This window comes from Colossoma macropomum, unplaced genomic scaffold (genome assembly GCF_904425465.1).
Source record: "Colossoma macropomum unplaced genomic scaffold, Colossoma_macropomum, whole genome shotgun sequence".
Lineage (NCBI taxonomy): Eukaryota > Metazoa > Chordata > Actinopteri > Characiformes > Serrasalmidae > Colossoma > Colossoma macropomum.
In genome coordinates, this window is record NW_023494795.1 from 2,374,323 (window position 1) to 2,395,086 (window position 20,764).

Here is a 20,764-nt window from a genome sequence, read left to right on the forward strand (position 1 = left end):
CTGCTACAGAGCATCAAACCACATGTAGTCAATCATGGAATATCCACTAAAATATGGAATTTAATCCATTTGTATTCTATTTTTTCACAATTACCTCAGAATAAAGTCGGTCACACCAGTGACTTCAGCTAAAAGCTTCATATGAAATCATGAGCTGAATGAGAATCTCTGATAACTGAAAGACACAGTGGACTCACCATGTGCTTTTCTTCATAGATCCTCAGAAAACAGGTAAAAGGAAGTCAAGTGATGTCATCAGTGTGACTTTTATTTCAAAATAAGAGATTTTTTGTTACGCGGTAACACCAGTGACACGACTCCTGGGGACCACAGCTTTCATCATATATTTTATATTTATTTGGTGTTTGTTTTCTTTATGTCATTTAAATCATATATTTCATAGTCATGTATAGATTATTGTAGTTAAAATAGCACAAAAACATTTTTTACTTCAAAATATGGCCTCAGCCTTCACGCATGACTGTGGGGACGAGCTCTTCTGTGGTGCTTGGAATTCTAGATAATTGATTTTAAAAACAATATTGCTAAATTGAGGCTCAAGAAGGTGTAACTGTTAAAATAACTTATTGTTTTATTTTAAAATATAAATAAATTGTAATCCTAACATGTTTTTTAAGTGTAATATATCTGTAAACGCTAGGGGCACAAAAATGGGCGTTTCTGTAGAATGACCCAGATACATTATCTTGGCTAACAGTAGCAGCAACATGATATAAATTGATAGATAAATTGAGTACAAGCAGTGGTCAGAGTTTACTGACATTGGGACAGACCACTGTTTGTAAATTATTGACCTGAAAGACTAACATTATACTGAACTGATTCAAATCCTAAAACTGAATTAATTTTTTGGCCATTCTATTACCTTAATCATCTGTCTCGACAGCTTGAATGTGTGGGTTCTAGTGTTTACTTTTTCCAGTAACAAAGTAACGTAATGCGTTAGTTACTGTCTCTATGTACACCAACTGGCCGAGCCTCCTTTCACCCTGTTCTTTAATAATCAGGACCCCCACAGGACCACCACAGAGCATGTATTATTAAGGTGGAGGATCGTTCTCAGCACTGCAATGACAGTTTGTGTTGCACTGGTACGAGTGGATCAGACACAGCAGTGCTGCTGGAGTTTTTAAACACTGTGTCCACTCACTGTCCACTCTATTAGACGCTCCTACCTTGCTGGTCCACCTTGTAGATGTAAAGTCAGAGATGATAGCTCATCTGCTGCTGCACAGTTTGTGTCGTGCAACCCTCCTTGGCACCAGTGCACCAGTTCTTGTGACACTGCTAATACCAATATAGACGATATATCACCCAGCACTGGGCTACAACACTACATGGTTGCATCACAACGGATCCATTCTGGCGGACGAGTTTAACAGCCAGATGATGAATCACGTAGCACAGCATTCAGAGTCACCTTGCTGTGGCATTGGCAGGAATTCCACTTCCTCTGTGGAGGAGAAAAAACAAGAATCCACCAACCCAACTCCACTAAAAATCAGACCTGTGATCTGATAGAGAGCTCTGAGCTTAGAATAACACAGAGCAAGCTGGGTTTTGAGGGCTGGGGGCAATTATTAAGAAGCGCTCGGCTCTTTCTAGTGATGGTGATCTCATCCCACCCACAGCGCTTTCTTTTGGCTCAGCCTTCTAAGTGGACAAACATTTTTGAAGCAGTACACTAATGTTGCTCTTTCTCCTCATGATTCCAAACACAAACAGCTCTCCTCAACGTCTCACTCGTAACCTAGAGAGCCGGCGCTGAGAAGGTGCAGTTTGGGATGATGGAATTCGGATTATTATTCCCTTATCTGAGCAAACGCTTCTCAAAATAACACGTACCCTCCTCTCCATTCTGCTCTGTCGTTCTCTTTCCTGCTCTCTCTGTCTCACTTCATCCCACCCTCCGTTTTGTGTTTCCATCTGTATAGTCAAGTGGGCATTACTTGTGCGTGTGGTGTGACTAACAGAGCTTACGGGGTCGGGTGTTAATGGCACTCTAATTACTGACAGTGACGCGAAGACCCCCATTTCTCCCGTTTTATCCATCCTCCCACATCACTCTCTTTCTCTCTTATACGCATTCTTTTTCTTTTATACACACATCATACATATATCTATAAATCAGAAATGAAAACTTGGCCGTTTGCAAACTCATAATGCACAATATTTTTTATTCTCCAGCTGGTCTCTCTAACAGTTAAACACAGCCTGATTAATATACCCATCTGTAGGCATTTTTCACCACATTGTGTTCTGCTATTTCTTTCTAAACACTCTCTTGAAATGCTTTTTAAATCTTATTCCCATAAAGCATTTTGAAATGGTATGCATGGCTCATTATCGTTCGCTTAAAGTTAATCTAAAATATATTTTTTACTTTCTTTGTTCATGTTTAATTCATTATATCATAACATTCAGAAAACAAAATTCAAGTTTTTTTTAGTTCTGAGTTTTACATCACTGTGCACCAGATGGGGAAAACATTATTAACCAAAACATCATGTTTCCCTCACCCCTCCCACCTCCCCCAACTATCACTGAGAGAAAACACTCAGCTAGCTCAGAGACCCTCCCTGATACCCTGTTTCAAAAACACGTCATGGTACAGAAGGAAAATGCGTTATGATGTCTGATTCAGAGTGACATTAGCTCCATTCAATATTGGCTCTATCGTTGGGGGATCTTGAGTTTAACCCCCAGCTGTCCGTGGAGTCCAAGACAATGTAAATGGCCTCTCGTGGTTCGAAAAGATGTGGTGGGTGGCTTTATGCGTCTTGGAGGAAGCATGTGCTAATCCTTATCCTTCCACCTTGGTAGCACTGTGTGATGGAGAGACCCCTTTCTATTCTCAGAGAGTCTGGGGCATATCGTCCTCTAATGTAGCCAACATCAACTTTCTTTGAGAGGACTGGCCTTCAACCAGAATAAACTGTGCCCAATACATTGGTATGCATTAGTAAACAGACAAGGATATCTCGCTTAAAGCCACTAAATACTTCAAATAAAACTCCTGAACTCATGAACGTCTCAAGCCCTTTCCAATCCTGAGACTATATCTTGCTCTGAAAGATATGAAAGACAGACATGTGGAAAGCCAATTATAGTCATACTGCCATGTCCTGATCATTGTGGCCAGCTTAACCTACAACCTACTACTATCGCACAGGCTTCATGTATGTGTGGGCAGAGAATCTGAGGACTTGGGGAGACCTAGCTAGATTACTCAATTATTAAAATAATGATTATATTACTCGATTATCAACATTATCGATTGCTGACACAGGTTCAATTGCATTTATGCAGCTTGTATAATCTTCATAGATTGTACTATAAAAGCACTGTCAACACAATGGGATGCTGTGGAGCAGCCACACATGAGCCTAAGGTCATCTTGCCCAATGCGTAGCCTCAGACAGAGGAGTATAAAGCCCCCCAGTACTGGGCAAAGGAGCAGATGAAACCTGTTCTCTCAAGTGATCTCACCTCCAATACCTTTTGGATTTGAGCTGGAGTTTGTGCTTGTGATCCAGAACTAATCATCCAAAATCAGTGTCCGACCTCACTGCAATGTTCCAACATCTAGCATAAAGCCTTCCTAAAAGAGTCGAGCCTCTTACTGCAGCAAAGAGAGACAAACTCCCTGTTAAGACCACTGGTTTCAGAAGAGACGTTGGATGAGCAGGTGTCTAAAAACTTTTGGATATGAAGTGTGTATTACACTGTTTTTACAGCTAAACGTGGTGTGTTTAAATGTATTTGCCGAGATCCTGACCCGGCACATTCAGCTATCACTCTGAGCCACATGCACAGCTAAGAGAGACACCCTGCATCCCCCCATGGTGAAGAAGAAGCGACGTGCAGGACTGTAGAGGAACAAACAGTGCCTCGGTGAGGGGCCCTCGTCCCCGCGCATTAGGCTGACGATGACTGTAATTTTCACCAGCCTCGTTCATAGAGCGCCAACTGCAAGTGTGGGAGGTTAATTATCCAGTTTGAACCTCTTTTCTTAGTGAGGAAGACATTGCTCACTCACTTCGCTCTGCCTTACAGAGCTCCTGCTTTTTAGCAGGCCGTCTGCTGTGGAGGAGCTGATTTTTTGGTGTTTTACATTGTGTAGTTTGTAACACCTCGGTTATGTAAGCGACTTGAATAAAAATAGCACTAATGACCCTTTGCCGTTGCTGGCAGGAATAAAAAAACAAAATATGAACACCCACTGTTGTCTCATATGAGCTAGTGCTCGTCAATCTGGCCAGCGGTGAAGCTGCGAATGTGTGAATACCTCTCCTCCACGTCTGAGTGGTGCTTGGGAACGAAACACTCCAAAAAGATGTTTTTCTTTTTTTCAAAAACTGTTGTAAACTTGTCAGCACACGATAACTCGCGTTAAAGAGCGAGGCTGAATCACTTGTCCGCAGCCAGACATCGTTGGGCTTTTGAAACCCAACTCTGCTCAGCTGGATACAAACAGAACTGAAATAGGCAGCTAGAGCAGCCAAACGCACAGCCCCCACTGCTTCCTCCCCTCCCCTCCCCCCCGTCTTCTGCCATAAACTCTTCTCCCACACTAGCGGCGAGAATGTTTGTCAACATTAGCCCGGCGAAGCTGATGCCTCATGTGTCGGGTACAGAATCTCCTGGCAGTCCCACACTATCAATCACCAGCCCCCGCTCACACCATCTACGGCTGTAGCACCCTCTGCCTCTCCACGCCTACAAGAAACACCAGCCTCGCTTATAAACCCTCACAGGCCCAGGGCTGGGAAAAGTCTTTTTCATGGTATAGTATTATATTAATAATTAATACAGTAATAATTGGTATATACACCGATCAGGCATAACATTATGACCACCTCCTTGTTTCTACGCTCATTGTCCATTTTATCAGCTCCACTTACTATATAGGTGCACTTTGTAGTTCTACAGTTACAGACTGTAGTCCATCTGTTTCTCTGATACTTTGTTAGCCCCCTTTTACCCTGTTCTTCAGTGGTCAGGACCCCCATGGACCCTCACAGAGCAGGTACTATTTGGGTGGTGGGTCATTCTCAGCACTGCAGTAACACCGACGTGGTGGTGGTGTGTTAGTGTGTGTTGCGCTGGTACGAGTGGATCAGACACAGCAGTGCTGCTGGAGTTTTTAAACACTGTGTCCACTCACTGTCCACTCTATTAGACACTCCTACCTTGTCAGTCCACCTTGTAGATGTAAAGTCAAAGACGATAGCTCATCTGCTGCTGCGCAGTTTGTGTTGGTCATCCTCTAGTCCTTCATCAGTGGTCACAGAACGCTGCCCACAGGACGCTGCTGGCTGGATATTTTTGGTTGGTGGACTATTCTCAGTCCAGCAGCGACACTGAGGTGTTTAAAAACTCCAGCAGCACAGAGGAACAAAATGCCATAACAATTTTACTGAACTTAACTCAAATGAAGAACATACCAAAAATATTTAGCTTTTGGTGGAGTGAAATGACGTTCCTCCAGGACCAACAGGGAACAAAACAGACCAGACAAAGTGCAAATGTGCAGACGTGAGTGTGCAAAACATTAAACTAGAAACAATACAATAAATATGATAATTAAAACAGACATTAGACACAGTAAACAGACAGGACGGTACCTGTATCACTTCTCAGTCATTGTTGTTTGGAATGGGATTGAAAATCAAACTGACAAATTATTGTAACTGGGGAAAACAGTACGGCAATACAAATCAAGATTTTTTTAAACCATTTTTTTAAACAGTACTACTTAGAACAACAATGGCTTTATGACTCCAGTGAAGGAGTGGGATTGTGATAAAACAGGTTCAGGGCTAGTTCGATGCAAGTGGACAGCATGTTTTTTTAGCCAGCAATGACAAAACTGGGGCTGACAACATGATATCTGGCAGAGAGAGAGAGATGGAGAGATGGGGGAGGGGAGAGAGAGAGAGAGAGAGGGAGAGCGAGAGAGAGCGAGAGCGAGAAGAGGACGGTGGGGCGGGGGCAGTCTTGAGCCAGCCACAACCAGGAAGACGTTTGTGGGGACTGAGCCGGAAATTGAAAATTCCTCAGGGGGCCAGTGACCTCAATTTATGATGATGAAAAGGGGCAAGCAGCAGCTCAAGGTTGAAATTGTGGCGACAAATGCAGTGACTCAAAGAGGCTGCTGTCACGATTCACAGCCATTTGACCAGGATGCAGTAGAAAGTGGAATATTTACGTGGCAGTGCAATAGCAGCCTTGCCTGTGTTTTGGAGGACTAATTACAGTAAACTGAGGAAAGTGGGACACTTTATGAAGCAATTCTTACTCATATAGAATTTAATAGAGATTTTTTTTGGTCAGTCTGGAAAACAGTGTTAGTGGAAGGCATAAAATAATATATTCAACTGAACATTAGCTCACAGGCTGCATAATGCACTCTCCACTTAGGCTGATGCGTTACTTATTAACATAAGCAACACACGCCACAGTGAGGACTGCTGAAACGTCTGGCACCATCCTCGACATACGACTTCCTCATTCCTTCAAAAGCTAGATTAAGTAAATTGATATTGAGCTGGTCTAGCATATTCCGCTTATTGCGGACATAATTCTCCTGTTTTCTGAAACGGAAATCCATTTTAGGGGAGTCTCCAGATGAAATCAGGGTAAAGGCGTTTATTACTTTGACAGTTCTTGCCATTAATCACCCTGCAAATCACGGCATGTGACATCCGTGCTGCGGTGTCATCTGTTTCGGGCTGTGTCTGCTGACCGCCACTGTGCAACGGCTTTAAAATCAAGACAGAAGCTCTGGATGAAGCTCTCTCATTCACCTTATTCATCCGTGACCCTCTCAGTGCCTCTGAGAGAGCGAAATGCCACAAGCAGCTGCAGCGCTGAGCTATTTACCTCCGTATGTATAAACAGTGCAGTCTTTTTGGCTTAAATGTCAAAAACCTGCTGAGTGTAAGTGTATATGTTAGGGGTCAGCGGTGGAAATAGAACTGAAACTTCCTGCTCAAATAAGAGTACAGTTCATTTACAGACAATTCACTACAAGGAAAAGTATTTGGGTCATTCTACAGAAACGTCCATTTTTGTGTCCCTGGCATTTACAGATATATTACACTTAAAAAACATGCTATGGTTACAGTTTATTTACATTTTCAAATAAAATAATAAGTTATTTAAACAGTTACACCCTCTTGAGCCTCAATTTAGCAATATTGGTTTTTAAATCAATCAATCTAGAATTCCAAGCACCACAGAAGAGCTCGACCTCACAGTCATGTGTGAAGGCTGAGGCCATATTTTGAAGAAAAAAAAACACATTTTTCTGCAATTTTAACTATAATAATCTATACATGACTATAGATTGTATAAATTAAAGGACATTAAGAAAACAAATGGCAAATAAATATTATAAAATATATAATGAAAGTTGTTGTCCCCAGGAGTCGAGTCACTGGTGTTACCGCGTAACAAAAAATCTCTTATTTTGAAATAAAAGTCACACTGATGACATCACTTGACTTCCTTTTACCTGTTTTCTGAGGATCTATGAAGAAAAGCACATGGTGAGTCCACTGTGTCTTTCAGTTATCAGAGATTTTCTCATTTAGCTCATGATTTCATATGAAGCTTTTAGCTGAAGTCACTGGTGTGACCGACTTTATTCTGAGGTAACTGTTTAAAAAATAGAATACAAATGGATTAAATTGCATATTTTAGTGGATATTCCATGATTGACAACATGTGGTTTGATGTTCTATAGCAGCCAGTTTATAAAATGCATTTTTCATTAAAATGTCTCTGGTGTTCCCTTTATTATGTGGAACACCAATGAGGATCAGTAACACCAGTGACTCCTATGGAGAGATAGTAAAGTGGACGTTTCTGTAGAATGACCCCTTCGTAAAGGAAATTATTCAAGCAAGGGCATTAGTATTTATTTTTAATATTAGTACTTGCTTTGAGTTATTTTTGCATGTCTACAATCACATCTCGTTGGTTAGATCTGTGGAAATGCTGTACAAAGATAATATTACTACTGAAAGAGAAATGTTTTACTTGAACGTTAGCTTAGCTTGCTTAAATGTTAGCTTTAATATGAAGTTGAATATAGAGTTATCATGATTACTCTTCCACAGCAATAATGTAAAAAGGAATTAGTAAAAAAAACAGCTAACTAACAGCTTCTCTGGATGCTACCTCAGTTTGGAAGATGATCAGCGAAAAGTGGAGGTTTTCAGAGGTTTTGAGAGGCTTATTTGTCAGCTTATTTTAATGCTGTTTTCTTTAATACATTTGAAATTGAACAGAGATGACATATGTGTCATGTATGTGCTTCACGTATACTGGTATTATCTCTCTCCTTAGGCATCTGAACTGTAGTAAAGGCCTCTTGTCCACTGTAGGGCCGACGATTCTGAGCATGGAGAGTAACCGCTCCAGTGGCGTTTCCACATGGACATGGTTCGACATGGAAAAAATGAATCCCTTAAATGGCTAGGGCCCACCGGCAGGCCCACAGTTACATTACACACTTCTATAACCTAAGAATAGCTCAGAAAGTTTGGATAGAAGTCATTGTAGTTATTGAATAATAGGCTTTAAGAAGCCTGGGATTTTAAGAGGTTAATAAATGAAAGCAGTGCACAATTTTCAATCCACCACATAATAAATCTGAGGAGGTCAAGCGGCTGGTGTTGGATGGACAGAAAGCCGAAATTAAGCCTCTTTAATGGGGTTTGATCTGTAGCTTCCTAGCAAGGCTAATGCTTGCTGGCTCGTCTGGCCTATTTAGCTTATCTAGTGGCCTACAGATCCGAACGCCACAGTATAGGTCCGATTCCATGCTCTGTGGTTACAAAGGTGGACGATAAAAGTGGTTGTCCTCGTGGCTGAGAAAGCAGAGTCAAACGACTGGTGTTGGAGAGAGAAAAAAAAACAAAATCAAACTTGTTCTGAAGTGTTTTTTACTATAGTCTGCTGGGCTAGGCTAAAACTAGCATAATGTTAGTTAGCCCGCTAAAGTTTCCATCCACCGTAGTACAGGTTTGGTTCCAACTCATGCTCAAATAACACCAGATTACAGAATAAAGACTCTAAGAGCACAAAACCAAGTGATTCTTGTTGGAGTGACAGCTGGAATTGAACGTGTTTGGTAGCATTTAGCCTGTTAGCTGTTGCTGGGCCACTCTTGTGTGTAGTTTTCTTAAGTATTTCCTGATTCTGATTTAACAGCACAGCAAATGGATGAAGAATCCACGATTGGTCACATGAGTGAGAACCAGCGGGGAATGGAAAGCCTTCACAGTGGAAAACAGGCCTCAGAGCAGGGCACGGCTTGGCTTTGCTTGGCTTTCAGAATTGAATCAGTAGTTTCTTCTATTGCACTGTTACTCTGTTATAATCGATACTGCTAAAATTCAAAATACCAAAGTAAAATACTCAATTAGAAATGAACTCAAGTAACAGTACTGTGATTTAACTGTACTCCAAAAATGTACTCAGGTACTGTAATGTCCATTTCCACCAACCCTCATAACAATACTCTCAAGATTTGATTCAGTTGAGTCTGAATAAAGAAAAATGATGACTATATTCATGTATCCAACCGATTAATGAGACTACAGTAGGGAGGTGGGAGGCCTGGAACAAAGACTTATGAATGTGTTGGTGTGGCTTAAGTTGATTGAGACCTTCAAACAATGGGGATGCGTTATATCAGGGGTGTCAAACTCAACCACTGAAAGGGCCATCTTAAAAAACCTCAGCAAATCTGTGGCCCAGCTGTGTTTTTATTTCATTTTTACTTACTTTTTTGCCATGACCCGATTGGGCCACAGTTTATTCAGAACACACCAAAACTGCAACAGCAAAATAAGCACTGAATACTTTTAAAAAAGGTAGTTTTTTCAAACTGCCTATTTGCCTGAACTAGACACAAGGCATCTTTTCTTTTAGTGTAACCACTGGCCCACAGATTGTTGTTGGGGGAAGAGGGTTTAGAACGTACACTATGTTGCAGTGCATGCTGGGGACTGTAGTGCATCTCAGGATGAAACAGGCTAATAAGAACAGAAAATTAAAATAATTTCGCGGGCTGGATAGGACTGTGTCACGGGCCTGACTTGGCCCGCGGGCCTTGTGTTTGATTAATTAATCCACAAATAAAATTATTTATTTGGTCATTCTCAGAACACTCTAATATAATATCTAAAAATCTGGAATATTGGTGGACATATCATGGATTTATTAGAGTGCTTTGGTGAGTAGCTGTATTTATGAGCCTCAGTTTTGAAGCAGCTGCCATAGTACAGTATAGATGCATTATTTTACAGCCTTATGCAATTGCAAGAATTGAACTGCAGAGGTTGCAATAACGTTGAGGCAACAAACTAAAATATTTTTTGCCCTCAGGCTGCGTATTACTGGCTGGTCACCTGGTCAGCCCCGTATGAACAGATGTTCCTGGATCGTAATGAAAAGAGAACAGCGATTTATCATAGAAAGTGCCGTTGTAAGAAACGGCTAACTGGGTTATCTTTAATCTTACCAGAGACAGGCGAGACAGGCGTAAGCCACTATAGCATCTGCTGTCATGGAAACAGGGAAAGCAATAGGGCTGGTACAATAGGTCCCCTGTACCATTCACAGAGCTGAGGAACAACAGTGAAAACCAATGTAACTTATTATCCGTTTCCCCAAAAGTGTACATTTCAGGGGCCGTGATTTACTGAGTGTTTTTACTTTGCTGAGATTCCAGTTGGAATGGAAAAAAGCAGAGAGAGAAAGAGAACAGTGGGCTGTTAACTAGGCCTGCGCTCAGGACATTTTCAGGACATGTTATCCAGCTTTGTGGTGAAAGATGGGAACTTTGCTATATTTGACATTTGTACGATGCTTGAGACAAAGAACTTGTCTCTTTTAGGCACCACAGCTGCAGCTACAGAAGCGACCTTTTTATCAACACTTGTAGTCTGCGTCAGTTGCTCTCCCTGTAAACGTCAGCAGCGCTGTCACATTAAATCCTACAACCTACACTACAGCAACAGGAACTGATTATATATCTGGGCCACTCAGACTCCTGTAGCTGTGATATTTGGCAAGCTACATGTCTGCGCATGCTGATATTCAGACTGTTATGAGTATACGGCAATACTGCTTACACTCTGGCCAATGCATCCAAATTCAGTCCAGGGTTTTCTCTCCTGATTATGATATCTAAATTAGGGGTGGGCAATATGACAACATTTATCATTACCATGATTTCTTGATAGCTTTTCTGAACATATCATAGACATTGTCAGTCACTGTCAATGTTGAATAAACAGCGCTATGTTCATAGTGTTGGAGTATATTTAAAATGTGGCCCTGCTGATTCTTTTTTGTCTGTTCCCACATATCAAATCACAGACAAATGAAATATTGTGATGCACATTGTGTGGGACAGCATGTGGCTCCATAGCCGCATGCGGCTCTTTTACTGTCCTGTTGTGGCTCCACAGCTGAATTAGATTTGTAGGTAGAAATAAAATAATCCTCCTTTACAGTAAAATAAAGCTCTGCTGATCGTTCAACACAGTTTAACAATAAATGGTCTTAAACTCTGGAGTTAATGTAGAACTGCTAATTCACCCTTTAACCCTGAAGATCAGCGCAGACTGCTGGTCACCATAGCAACACAGACGACAATCTCGACTAGCTAGTAGCTAACGAAACAGCAAAGAGAGAGATTTAAGACGAACATCGATAATTCAGAGACGAATGGACTTATTTGCGTTTATAATCACTCCAGCTGGTTTCCTGATATATTTAATCTGCAAGTCACGAAGCTGAAATCAGTTTCTTATTCACCAGCTTCATGCTCAAATTCGAACAAAAAGCTGGTGAATAAGAAGCGACTTCAGCCTTTTAAAAAATCAAACGTTGAGAGACATTTTACAAGAAACTGTTCTACTTTGTGGAAAAGTTTCCTGCTGGAGATGCGAGAAAAGCAGCTATAGCTGAGCTAAAGCTTAAAGCAGAGCAAAGCAAGTCTGTTTTTGTTTATATTATATTTTTATCCTATATTAGCACATACTGAGACAGATTTACAGCCAAGATGGTAAAATGGACATGAAATGTTGTGGCTCCCAAGGTGGTTTGATTTTGCTGAAAGGACAAACTGGCTCTTCCTAACATTTGGGTTGCGACCCTGATGTAGGGGAAATAGCAAAAACATCATATCACGACACCTCAAGACAGTTTTACGATACACAACATGTATCACTGCTATCAAAACTATAAATACAATGATGTTTGTTCAACGTTTCATATGCTGCACTGTAGAGCTGCAACAATTAATCGATTAATCGATTAGTTGTCGATTATTAAATTAGTTGCCAACTATTTTGTTAATTGATTAATCAGTTTTTTAAGATAAAAAGTAAAAATTCTCTGATTCCGGCTTCTTACACTTGAATATTTTCTGGTTTCTTTACTCCTCTGTGACACCAAACTGAATATCTTTGGGGTATGGACAAGAAAAGATCTTGGAGGACATCATTTTGGGCTTTGGGAAACAATGATCAACATTCTTCACCATTTTCTGACTGTTTATAGACCAAACAACTAATCGATTAATCGAGAAATTAATCGACAGATTATTCGACAGTGAAAATAATTGTTAGTTGCTGCTGCACTGCATTAAATCCAAATAAACAGTCCTATTTATGCTCTCTTTGTAATAAAACATGCAGTTGGTCAGTAGTGACAGTATCCCCACATACTCAGAAACATACCCAAAGCGTATTGTCTACCATGATGATAAAATTGATCACAGTAACCATAAAATATTGTCATATCACCTACTTCTACCTTGACGTAGCATGATATTATATTTTTGCCATATCGCTCTCCCCTAATCTGGACTCGAAGAGTCACCTGATACTGAGTACTGACCCAGCACCAGTGTTCTGTTACAGTACTCAAGTACTACAGTAGCATAAACGTAAACATACAGTAGAAGCTAATGCAATATACACTGTGAAACATGGAACAGGGCAGAGGTCAGAGGTCTGCATGGGTCTGTTTTTAGTCCCGCTCATGAAGGACTTCATCTCGCTCCTGTCTGCTACCTCAATGTTTTGTCCTGCTCCTCCAGTTGTGTATAGCTGGATTCTGTCTGTGTTAGTCACAACTGACAATGACTGCCACATGTCAGACTTGCATTTAGTCAGCTGTGTCATCGTGTATTTGTCCTTCTTGGGAGTATTTTCCACAGCTGTTGCCGTCTGACTGTCTGAAGGCTCCGCCGTTTCTGCAGCCCACAAGAAAGTGATTGATGTGCTGTTCACATGATTGGTGCTTCTATTTAGAACTAGTTTAGAACTTCTATTTAAAATGAGTTCATTCAGTCTTTGGTATTTTGCTGTTAGATATTATTTTTTTTATATGTTATCATTTCATTTTCGCTATTACTTCATTTGCCCCACTCCTGACACTGAAAATTAGCCCTGCTCCACAAGATACTGTGGTGGGTCCTGGAGGAGTTGTGTGGGAATACAGGCCACTAGAACAGGAATTGATCTTAAGTATTTGTAAGATTTGCACACAACAAAAATATTGGAGTTGTTCAACTGAAATATAATTTTACTTTGCTTTGTTTCAGTTAAAGAATTTGTCAGCTAAACTGCTTGTTACCACATAAAGTACATTTTTTAGGTTGAAATGACAAAACGCACCAACGTCACACACCAACATTCTTTTCAGAGTTCTTATTTTAATTTTATGGTTCTAAAACGTTCATAAAATTGCACTTGTATAATGACCATGACTATAAAGCGTTACTGAATGTGGATCGGTCACGTCTGACTGATATCTGAGCCGTGGACCACTATTATGAACCACCAAAAGCTATCAAATTCCTAACAGCTCCCCCTTGTGGAGAATCTTCAGCTTCCTAAATATGAGTGAGTGAGAGAGTGAATTACAAGTAGGAGTGGGCAATATGATGATATTTTATTGTATCGTGGTAAATTACTTCACAACCTGCTTTTCTGCAAATGCTGTGGATATTAATGATGCACTGATCATGAATCATGAAACTCTAATTCCAATTTCTTTACAGCCAAATTGGCTTTTTTGTTCAAAGCTCACAGTGTGTGATTAATGAACACATGAATCACAACAGCACATGTTCAGCACTTTTTACTAGCTAAAAATGCAATATAAACAAAATTAATTGCTCTTTTAGGGACCAAACTGGCACTTTAAAATTTAAAATCACTGCTTATTTAAATAACATGACTCAGGTAAAGTGCTACACTGAAAGTAAGAGGGAACTGCCTATTTAGCACAATGAGTCATGCATATTTATGCTATAACATTTTGGTACACGTGCAGTGGCAGCATTCAAACACACACGAGTGCACTTGCCTGCCTCACGTTATTCGTGTTTTAAATTGCAACACAAAATAAAAATAAACTGGCTGAATGCCAATTTTATGTTATGAGCAAAAATCTGCCAATTCCACTTTTGGCCGATTCATGATTGTGCATGTTTTATTAATGCACTAAGCTCCTTTGGACACTGTACCAGTCTGTTGTAGGGAGTGATTTACTCTGTGCTGTTGTGTTCTGGAGCAGCAGCATTAACAACAGTGCTCTGAACAAAATAAACAAACTTATAGGGAAGGCTGGCTCTGTTGTTGGAGTCAAGCTGGACTCTCTGGAGGTTGTGGCAGAACAGAGGACGCTCAACAAGCTGTTAGCCATATTGGACACCTCACACCCCCTGCATGCTACACTGGATAAACAGAGAAGCTCATTCAGGTCAGACTGTTACAGCTGCGCTGTGTTAAAGAGCCGTGTGAGATCTTTCTTACCCACTGATATACGGCTCTACAGCGAGTCTCCTTACTACTGCAGAGATGGTACTGATCTCCTGCTGTCTGAACTGAGCTGAACCTCATCACTGTATCTCCTCTCCTGTTAATACAAACTGTGCAGTATATCATAACCGCTACTGTAATGACTCTCACTGAGCACTTTACACTGTAATATTGATACAACTCCTAGTAATGTCTGTACTTTATATGTCTGTACTTTATATATAGATATACTTTTATTTTATTTCTCTTATATTTTAACCTATGTCTATTTTTATTTTCTGCATATCCATATCAATAAAGTTCTGTCTGTCTGTCTGTCTGATCTATCTATCTATCTAATAAGAGAGTATAATTAGTCTTGTATTAATTATTGAAGTTAGTGAAGCACAGTATGTAAGTCATATTCATGATTAATTTTTTTGATAGGCCTTGAGAAAATTTCCTTAAGTATTTTGATATATTTTTCCCCATATCACCCACTTCTGGTTGCAAGTCAGGCCCACGAGGTACTTTACATCTAATTAACAGCCTATGTTAATATATTCAAATAAAACACTGACTTTGCCAGAGTAACTGCAGGCATCATTAACTCAAATACTTTTAAGACAAAATCTTTAAAAATCAATTAAAATGGCAGAAAAACTGATATAATATAAGCTAACAGAACTGTATCATTATCACATTTCATCATTAGTGTTTATGACTCGTACTGTAGGACAGGTGCTGATAACACAGGCAGATTTTCCTGACACTCATCTAATGAAGGTGCACATGTGGAGCAAATTAACATGATTCAGTTCGAGCCTAATTCGGCTCCTAACAAATGCACCCCAAAGTAACAGCAACTGGAGGAGGAGGGAAGAGGAGCATGTCAGGAGTGATTCACTAACTAGGGAGGTGAGCGCTGCAGACGAGCCTCAGGCAACCACTTGGCATTCCTGCTCGGGGCACTTTCCCCTCCAACGTCCAAACATGTGGCTCCCTTGTCATAACAGTTGCCTCTAGTTCGGGTAACCGGCACCACGGCACAGGCAGGAGCCTGATAAGCTGGTCCTGCATGCAGTGGTGATAGAAGGCAGGTGTGTGGATGTTTGTTTTCTGTACAGTACACAGATGCAGTGAGTCAAAAAGACCAAATGAGTCAGGATGCGCGATATATCGGTAATATTATTCACGGATAAATGGGAAAACATTGGGCCTCATTCACCAAGCGTTCTTCAGAAGAAAATTCTTCCTAAAACCCATTTATGCAGTTTTGACCAAGACTCTGACTTTCACCAGTGTTCTCTCATGTGGGATTTGTTCTGAGGTAAGAACAGAATCTACACACCCAAGAGCACAAAGGTGAGAACAGTTCTGCGCTTTAAGGACACGTCATGAATCTGACGAAGAAATCTTCGCAGGACCTTTCTCAAGAACACACTTAAGAACAAACTTAGGAAGATATTGGAGAATGAGGCCCATTATTATTACCAGGGTTTCCCAGGTTAAAATTTGGAGGTGCGCCAAGGTTTGTGGACACTTCAACACGTAACTAGAAAGCTGGCTGTATTTCACCACAAAGAAAAACAAGCATCTCCAAAATGCTAGGTTTACAGCAGAGGGCAAAACACTCTTAACTTTTACTCTAAGTTATTGTAAATAGATTTCATCCCAAGCAGTTCTGGAGCATTTCTATTGGTCCGTTCATCATGAAATTTTCACACAGTGTAAAGGACAGCTGCCGTGTTTGAACGATGTAGAAAACTGAAAAAATGGAGATGTTTAGCTGCAGTGACACTCATGATCCATCTAATATTTACTTAACCGGTGAGGAATATTTTAATGAAAGGCTGTACGAGGAGGAGGGGGGACTCGTAGCTCAGGCACATGGATGTGTGCTTATTCAGTGTCAGAGAAGTTTAAACCTTCCTGAAATACAGTCAGGAGAATTAGCCGAATCGCAGAGATGTCCATTTTTAGCGGTCAACATTTAACAAACGATGGAATTCGAGTCTACTTTGTGTCTTCATTTTCAACGTGTTTAAGCCCTTTCGCCATCGATTATGGCTTCTGCTGTCAGTCATAAACACATCAGATCACTGTTATTCTCCTGACAGAGTGTATTCAGAGGACTCTATTGACGTCACACTTCATGCCTCCCACAAAATGCCCTTTTGTGTTAATATATATGCATTTAAGGTTCAATAAGAGTTCTTGTTTCTGCACAGAAACTACAACCCAAAATTATTTAATATCATCAACTGCTGTATAGTTTAAGGGCAGCTTCAACTACATAAGTGCTTATATTGATTGTTGCTGAATGAATGAATGCTTGTGGGGAACAGTTAGCATGATGCAAATAACATGATGCCTAACTGGTTCTACACCTATCATTCACCGTTAGCCACTTTAGCATTTTGGGGTGAAAGGTGCAAATAATATGATGCTAAGTGTCTCTCCAATAGCTCTATTGCATTGTAGCCACTTTAGCATTCGGGCGTGAGGTGCAATTATTATGATGCAAATAATGAAATATTGTGATGCAAACCGGTTCTTCACTAGTCATTATTTATTGTCAGCCACTTTAGCATTTAGGAGTGAACTGTGTCTTTAAGCTCAACAAGCATTCTGTTCAAGGTCAGCAAGGTAGACAAGGTCGTTTGGGATGACCACACCACGACATGCATGCATATAAAAGGATCGCTCTCCCTGAGTGCTCTGTACGCGTTTCAGATGTCCACGGGGGAGTCTGAAACTCGAAGCTTGGCACAGATGTCTTACTGGAACAGACTACATTAGGGAAAAGGCAGAAATATGGCCATCCAGCCCAGACTGGCGAAAACACCAGAGGGCCACCGGTGGCAGAGTGGAGCAGGAGGGAGAGGTTGGAAGTTTGCAGTCGGACTGCATTAAGCTCAGCCTGAATAAGCCTGTCAGGAAAATGTGGGCCACTGGAAAACGCAGCAACCAGGCTGGGACCTCGGTTACACCACAGAGACTGCATATTTCCCATGCCCTGATATCACTAACCCCAGCAGTGCATGCAGACACACAGACACAAGAAAGGCCCAGTGGGACGGATCTGTGTCAACAGAAGCTGGAATGAAGAGGAGAGGCCGTAATTTGATGTATTCTGGGATCGATACTAGAGGATGGACTGGGCGGGCATCTGTTCTCTGGAAAGACTGTAAGTTTACAGCAGTTCAGTTTCAGTATATATTAAAATAAAACAAGAAAATAGTATACATTTTTTTTAAATAGGGTATTCTGTAATGCTATAACAGCTAATATATCATAGTTGTTGGAACAAAACCTCATATCTCCATTTTTTTCATCTTTTAGTTTTTGACATAATTTGAAAATGCTGGTTGCCCTATACATTGTGTATGAATTTCATGATAAATGGACCAAAGGAAACAATCCAAAATTACTTGGATTACTTGATTACTGGTTCCATTGACTTACACTAATTTGGAGATACAAGGTAAATATATATATACGTACAACACCTGCTCTATTTTCTCAACACCTACTTATTATAATATTGTTATTTTCTGCATGTTGCTGTAATGTTCTAGCTAAATAAATACACCAATAATGAAAAATAAGGAGAAAAAACAACTTCTCCTTTTAGATTATACTGAATATAACTAAATAAAACAACAATCAATTTTGGGGTTAATCCCTTAAAATCCCAGGCTAATAATTCAGTAATTATAAGGACTTCAATGCAAACTGGCTGAGCTATTCTTTGGATATAGTAGTGCGTAATGAAACTTTGCCCCCCCCCGGTGGACCCTGTAAGGGTTTAACCGGAATATTAAATTTTAATTGAGAACTGTAATAACTGATATCTGACAACTCTTTCCAACGTACTTCTTCTGACAGCCATCCCGTGACCCCCAAAGTTATCTTGCATATTTGTTTTCAAAAGTGGAGCAGACATATCCCCCCTGTCCACCCTCTGAATTTGCACCAGAGCTACCTGGCAATGCTAGAACCACACTAAAAATATCATCTTAGACACAAGGTGGGTCCTTAGAGGCCTTCAGCCACTCCCACCTGGCAATTAGGGAAGGAGGATCTCAGGATGAAAGGGAAAAGGGGTGAGGGGGCCGAGCGCCAAAATCACACCAGTGTCCAAATACCAAATATCAAGGGTACCAATTAGGCCTCCGAGAGCCACGGGCCAGAGTGAAAGCTGAAATCACAGAGAGAAGTGCTGGGTAGCGAGAGGGATGAGGAGGTTGCTGTGAAAAGGTGAAAATGAAGTGCTGTGTTGCCTGGATACAAAGAGGGAAAGGTCAGCGATTGTTTCTGCTTCTCATACCTTTTGAACAGGTGATTGGAAAAGAAATGACTGCAGTCGAAGGTCACGTAACGGTAGCTGACCTCAGTGTTAATAGAAACAAAGAGACAAAGTGACTACAGAGCTCAGTCCACAGGTTTACACAGAGGGGTCAGGGGTGTCAGTGATGGTCATTCTTCAGAGACGGTTTGATGAACACACAAGCCTGAGAATCACTCACACAAACGGACACGTTCACCCGAACACTCTAAAAATACATGTAAACAGTTACAGTCTCGCGCATTTGCTGATACTGATTCCCTGTGAGGGCGCGACACCGTACTGGGGAGCCTCACTGACAGCCCTGCGCTCCGCTGGACTACAGTCCACCTCTTCAAAATAAACAGGACATTTGTGGACAGAAGAGCCGCTTAAACTCCCTCTCTCTCCCTCTCAGGTGAATGCTGACCGTTACTCACCGAGCCCAGGTACAAACGTGTTGAGGAACAGGCAGATCACAGCTACAGGGAAAGGCATGTACGGGATCGCTGCCCGTAAAGGTCCCTTCTTCTCTCGAACTTGGACAACAACTCCGCTGGTGGAGGAGGAAACTCCTTTCTCGTTCATCTCCGTGTCCTTCTGGTCCATTTCTGGATAAAATCTATGAGAGAATTTCCTCGAAATCCTCTGACTAAAGTGATTGGTTCACTCGCCGTTCGCGCGCAGCTCTGTAATCTCTCTAAACACTGAAGCGAGGGAAGGAAATGTGCAGCTACACCGTCGCTACCAGACACTGTGTCTTTACGCACGTTGTTCTTTTCGCACCCGTTTTCCGGAAAGCCCCGCCTTCTGCGCAGGGATTGGCTGGTAGTATTCCGCCTCCTGATGATTGGCTCCTACTTTAATTTTTCTACACTGTTCATAACACAACATCAAAGGCCTGAAAGCTGGTCATACTTAATCTGTAGGGATTTTTGAGACACTTTAGGAAACACCTGTTTATGCAAATTTAAAATTAAAATAAAATAAGCAAGATGCCCCCCTGTTCCTAACACACAGTCCATTGTACCTGCGCCCACCTGTAATGTGTTATTTACAGTTTAAATTATAACTGTGGACACTTTCACAGAAGAAGTGTTGGATTAAATCAATAAGCCGATACTGTACACTCCTATGAAGAGCGGTGTGCAGTAGACTGTAGCGTGGAGGACACGACACCCTCCACAGACACAGTTTAACAACCCAATACATTAACACACACAACAACAACAGCAACTACAACGAACTTCCTTCTTCTACCGGAAACGTGGCGCCTAACGAGAGCTGCTTTGCATGGCCACACCCGCTAAAGCTCCCCAGGTAGCACGGTTAAAAGACTGCCGGGACTGCCGTTTGGGGTGGGCACAACAAATTTATGGGTAGGCCCAAACCTCACTCCCACAGACAAACCTTCACCATCTCTCACAGTACTTACCAGCTTTCAATCTTCACTCCTCTGAAGGTTTAAATGTTATCGCTTTTATTCTCACTCGACCAAACATGTAAAAGTAGTCAGCTGTGTTACCCTCTTAAATATCACAGAGGATGCAAATGGTTTGTATTTCTTGTGCCGCGTGTG

At 41.1% G+C, this 20,764-nt stretch overlaps 1 protein-coding gene across 1 annotated transcript in view; it reads right to left on the reverse strand.

The window, feature by feature from the left end:
* The window catches only part of stum (stum, mechanosensory transduction mediator homolog), a 30,008-nt gene extending 9,533 nt beyond the window's left edge, over positions 1-20,475 (reverse strand). Inside the window, exon 1 of the mRNA XM_036581191.1 lies at positions 19,626-20,475. Coding sequence (XP_036437084.1) covers positions 19,626-19,794 — 169 coding nt within the window. The 5' untranslated portion in view covers positions 19,795-20,475. The remainder of the gene's footprint in view (positions 1-19,625) is intronic.
* Positions 20,476-20,764: the final 289 nt, after the last annotated feature.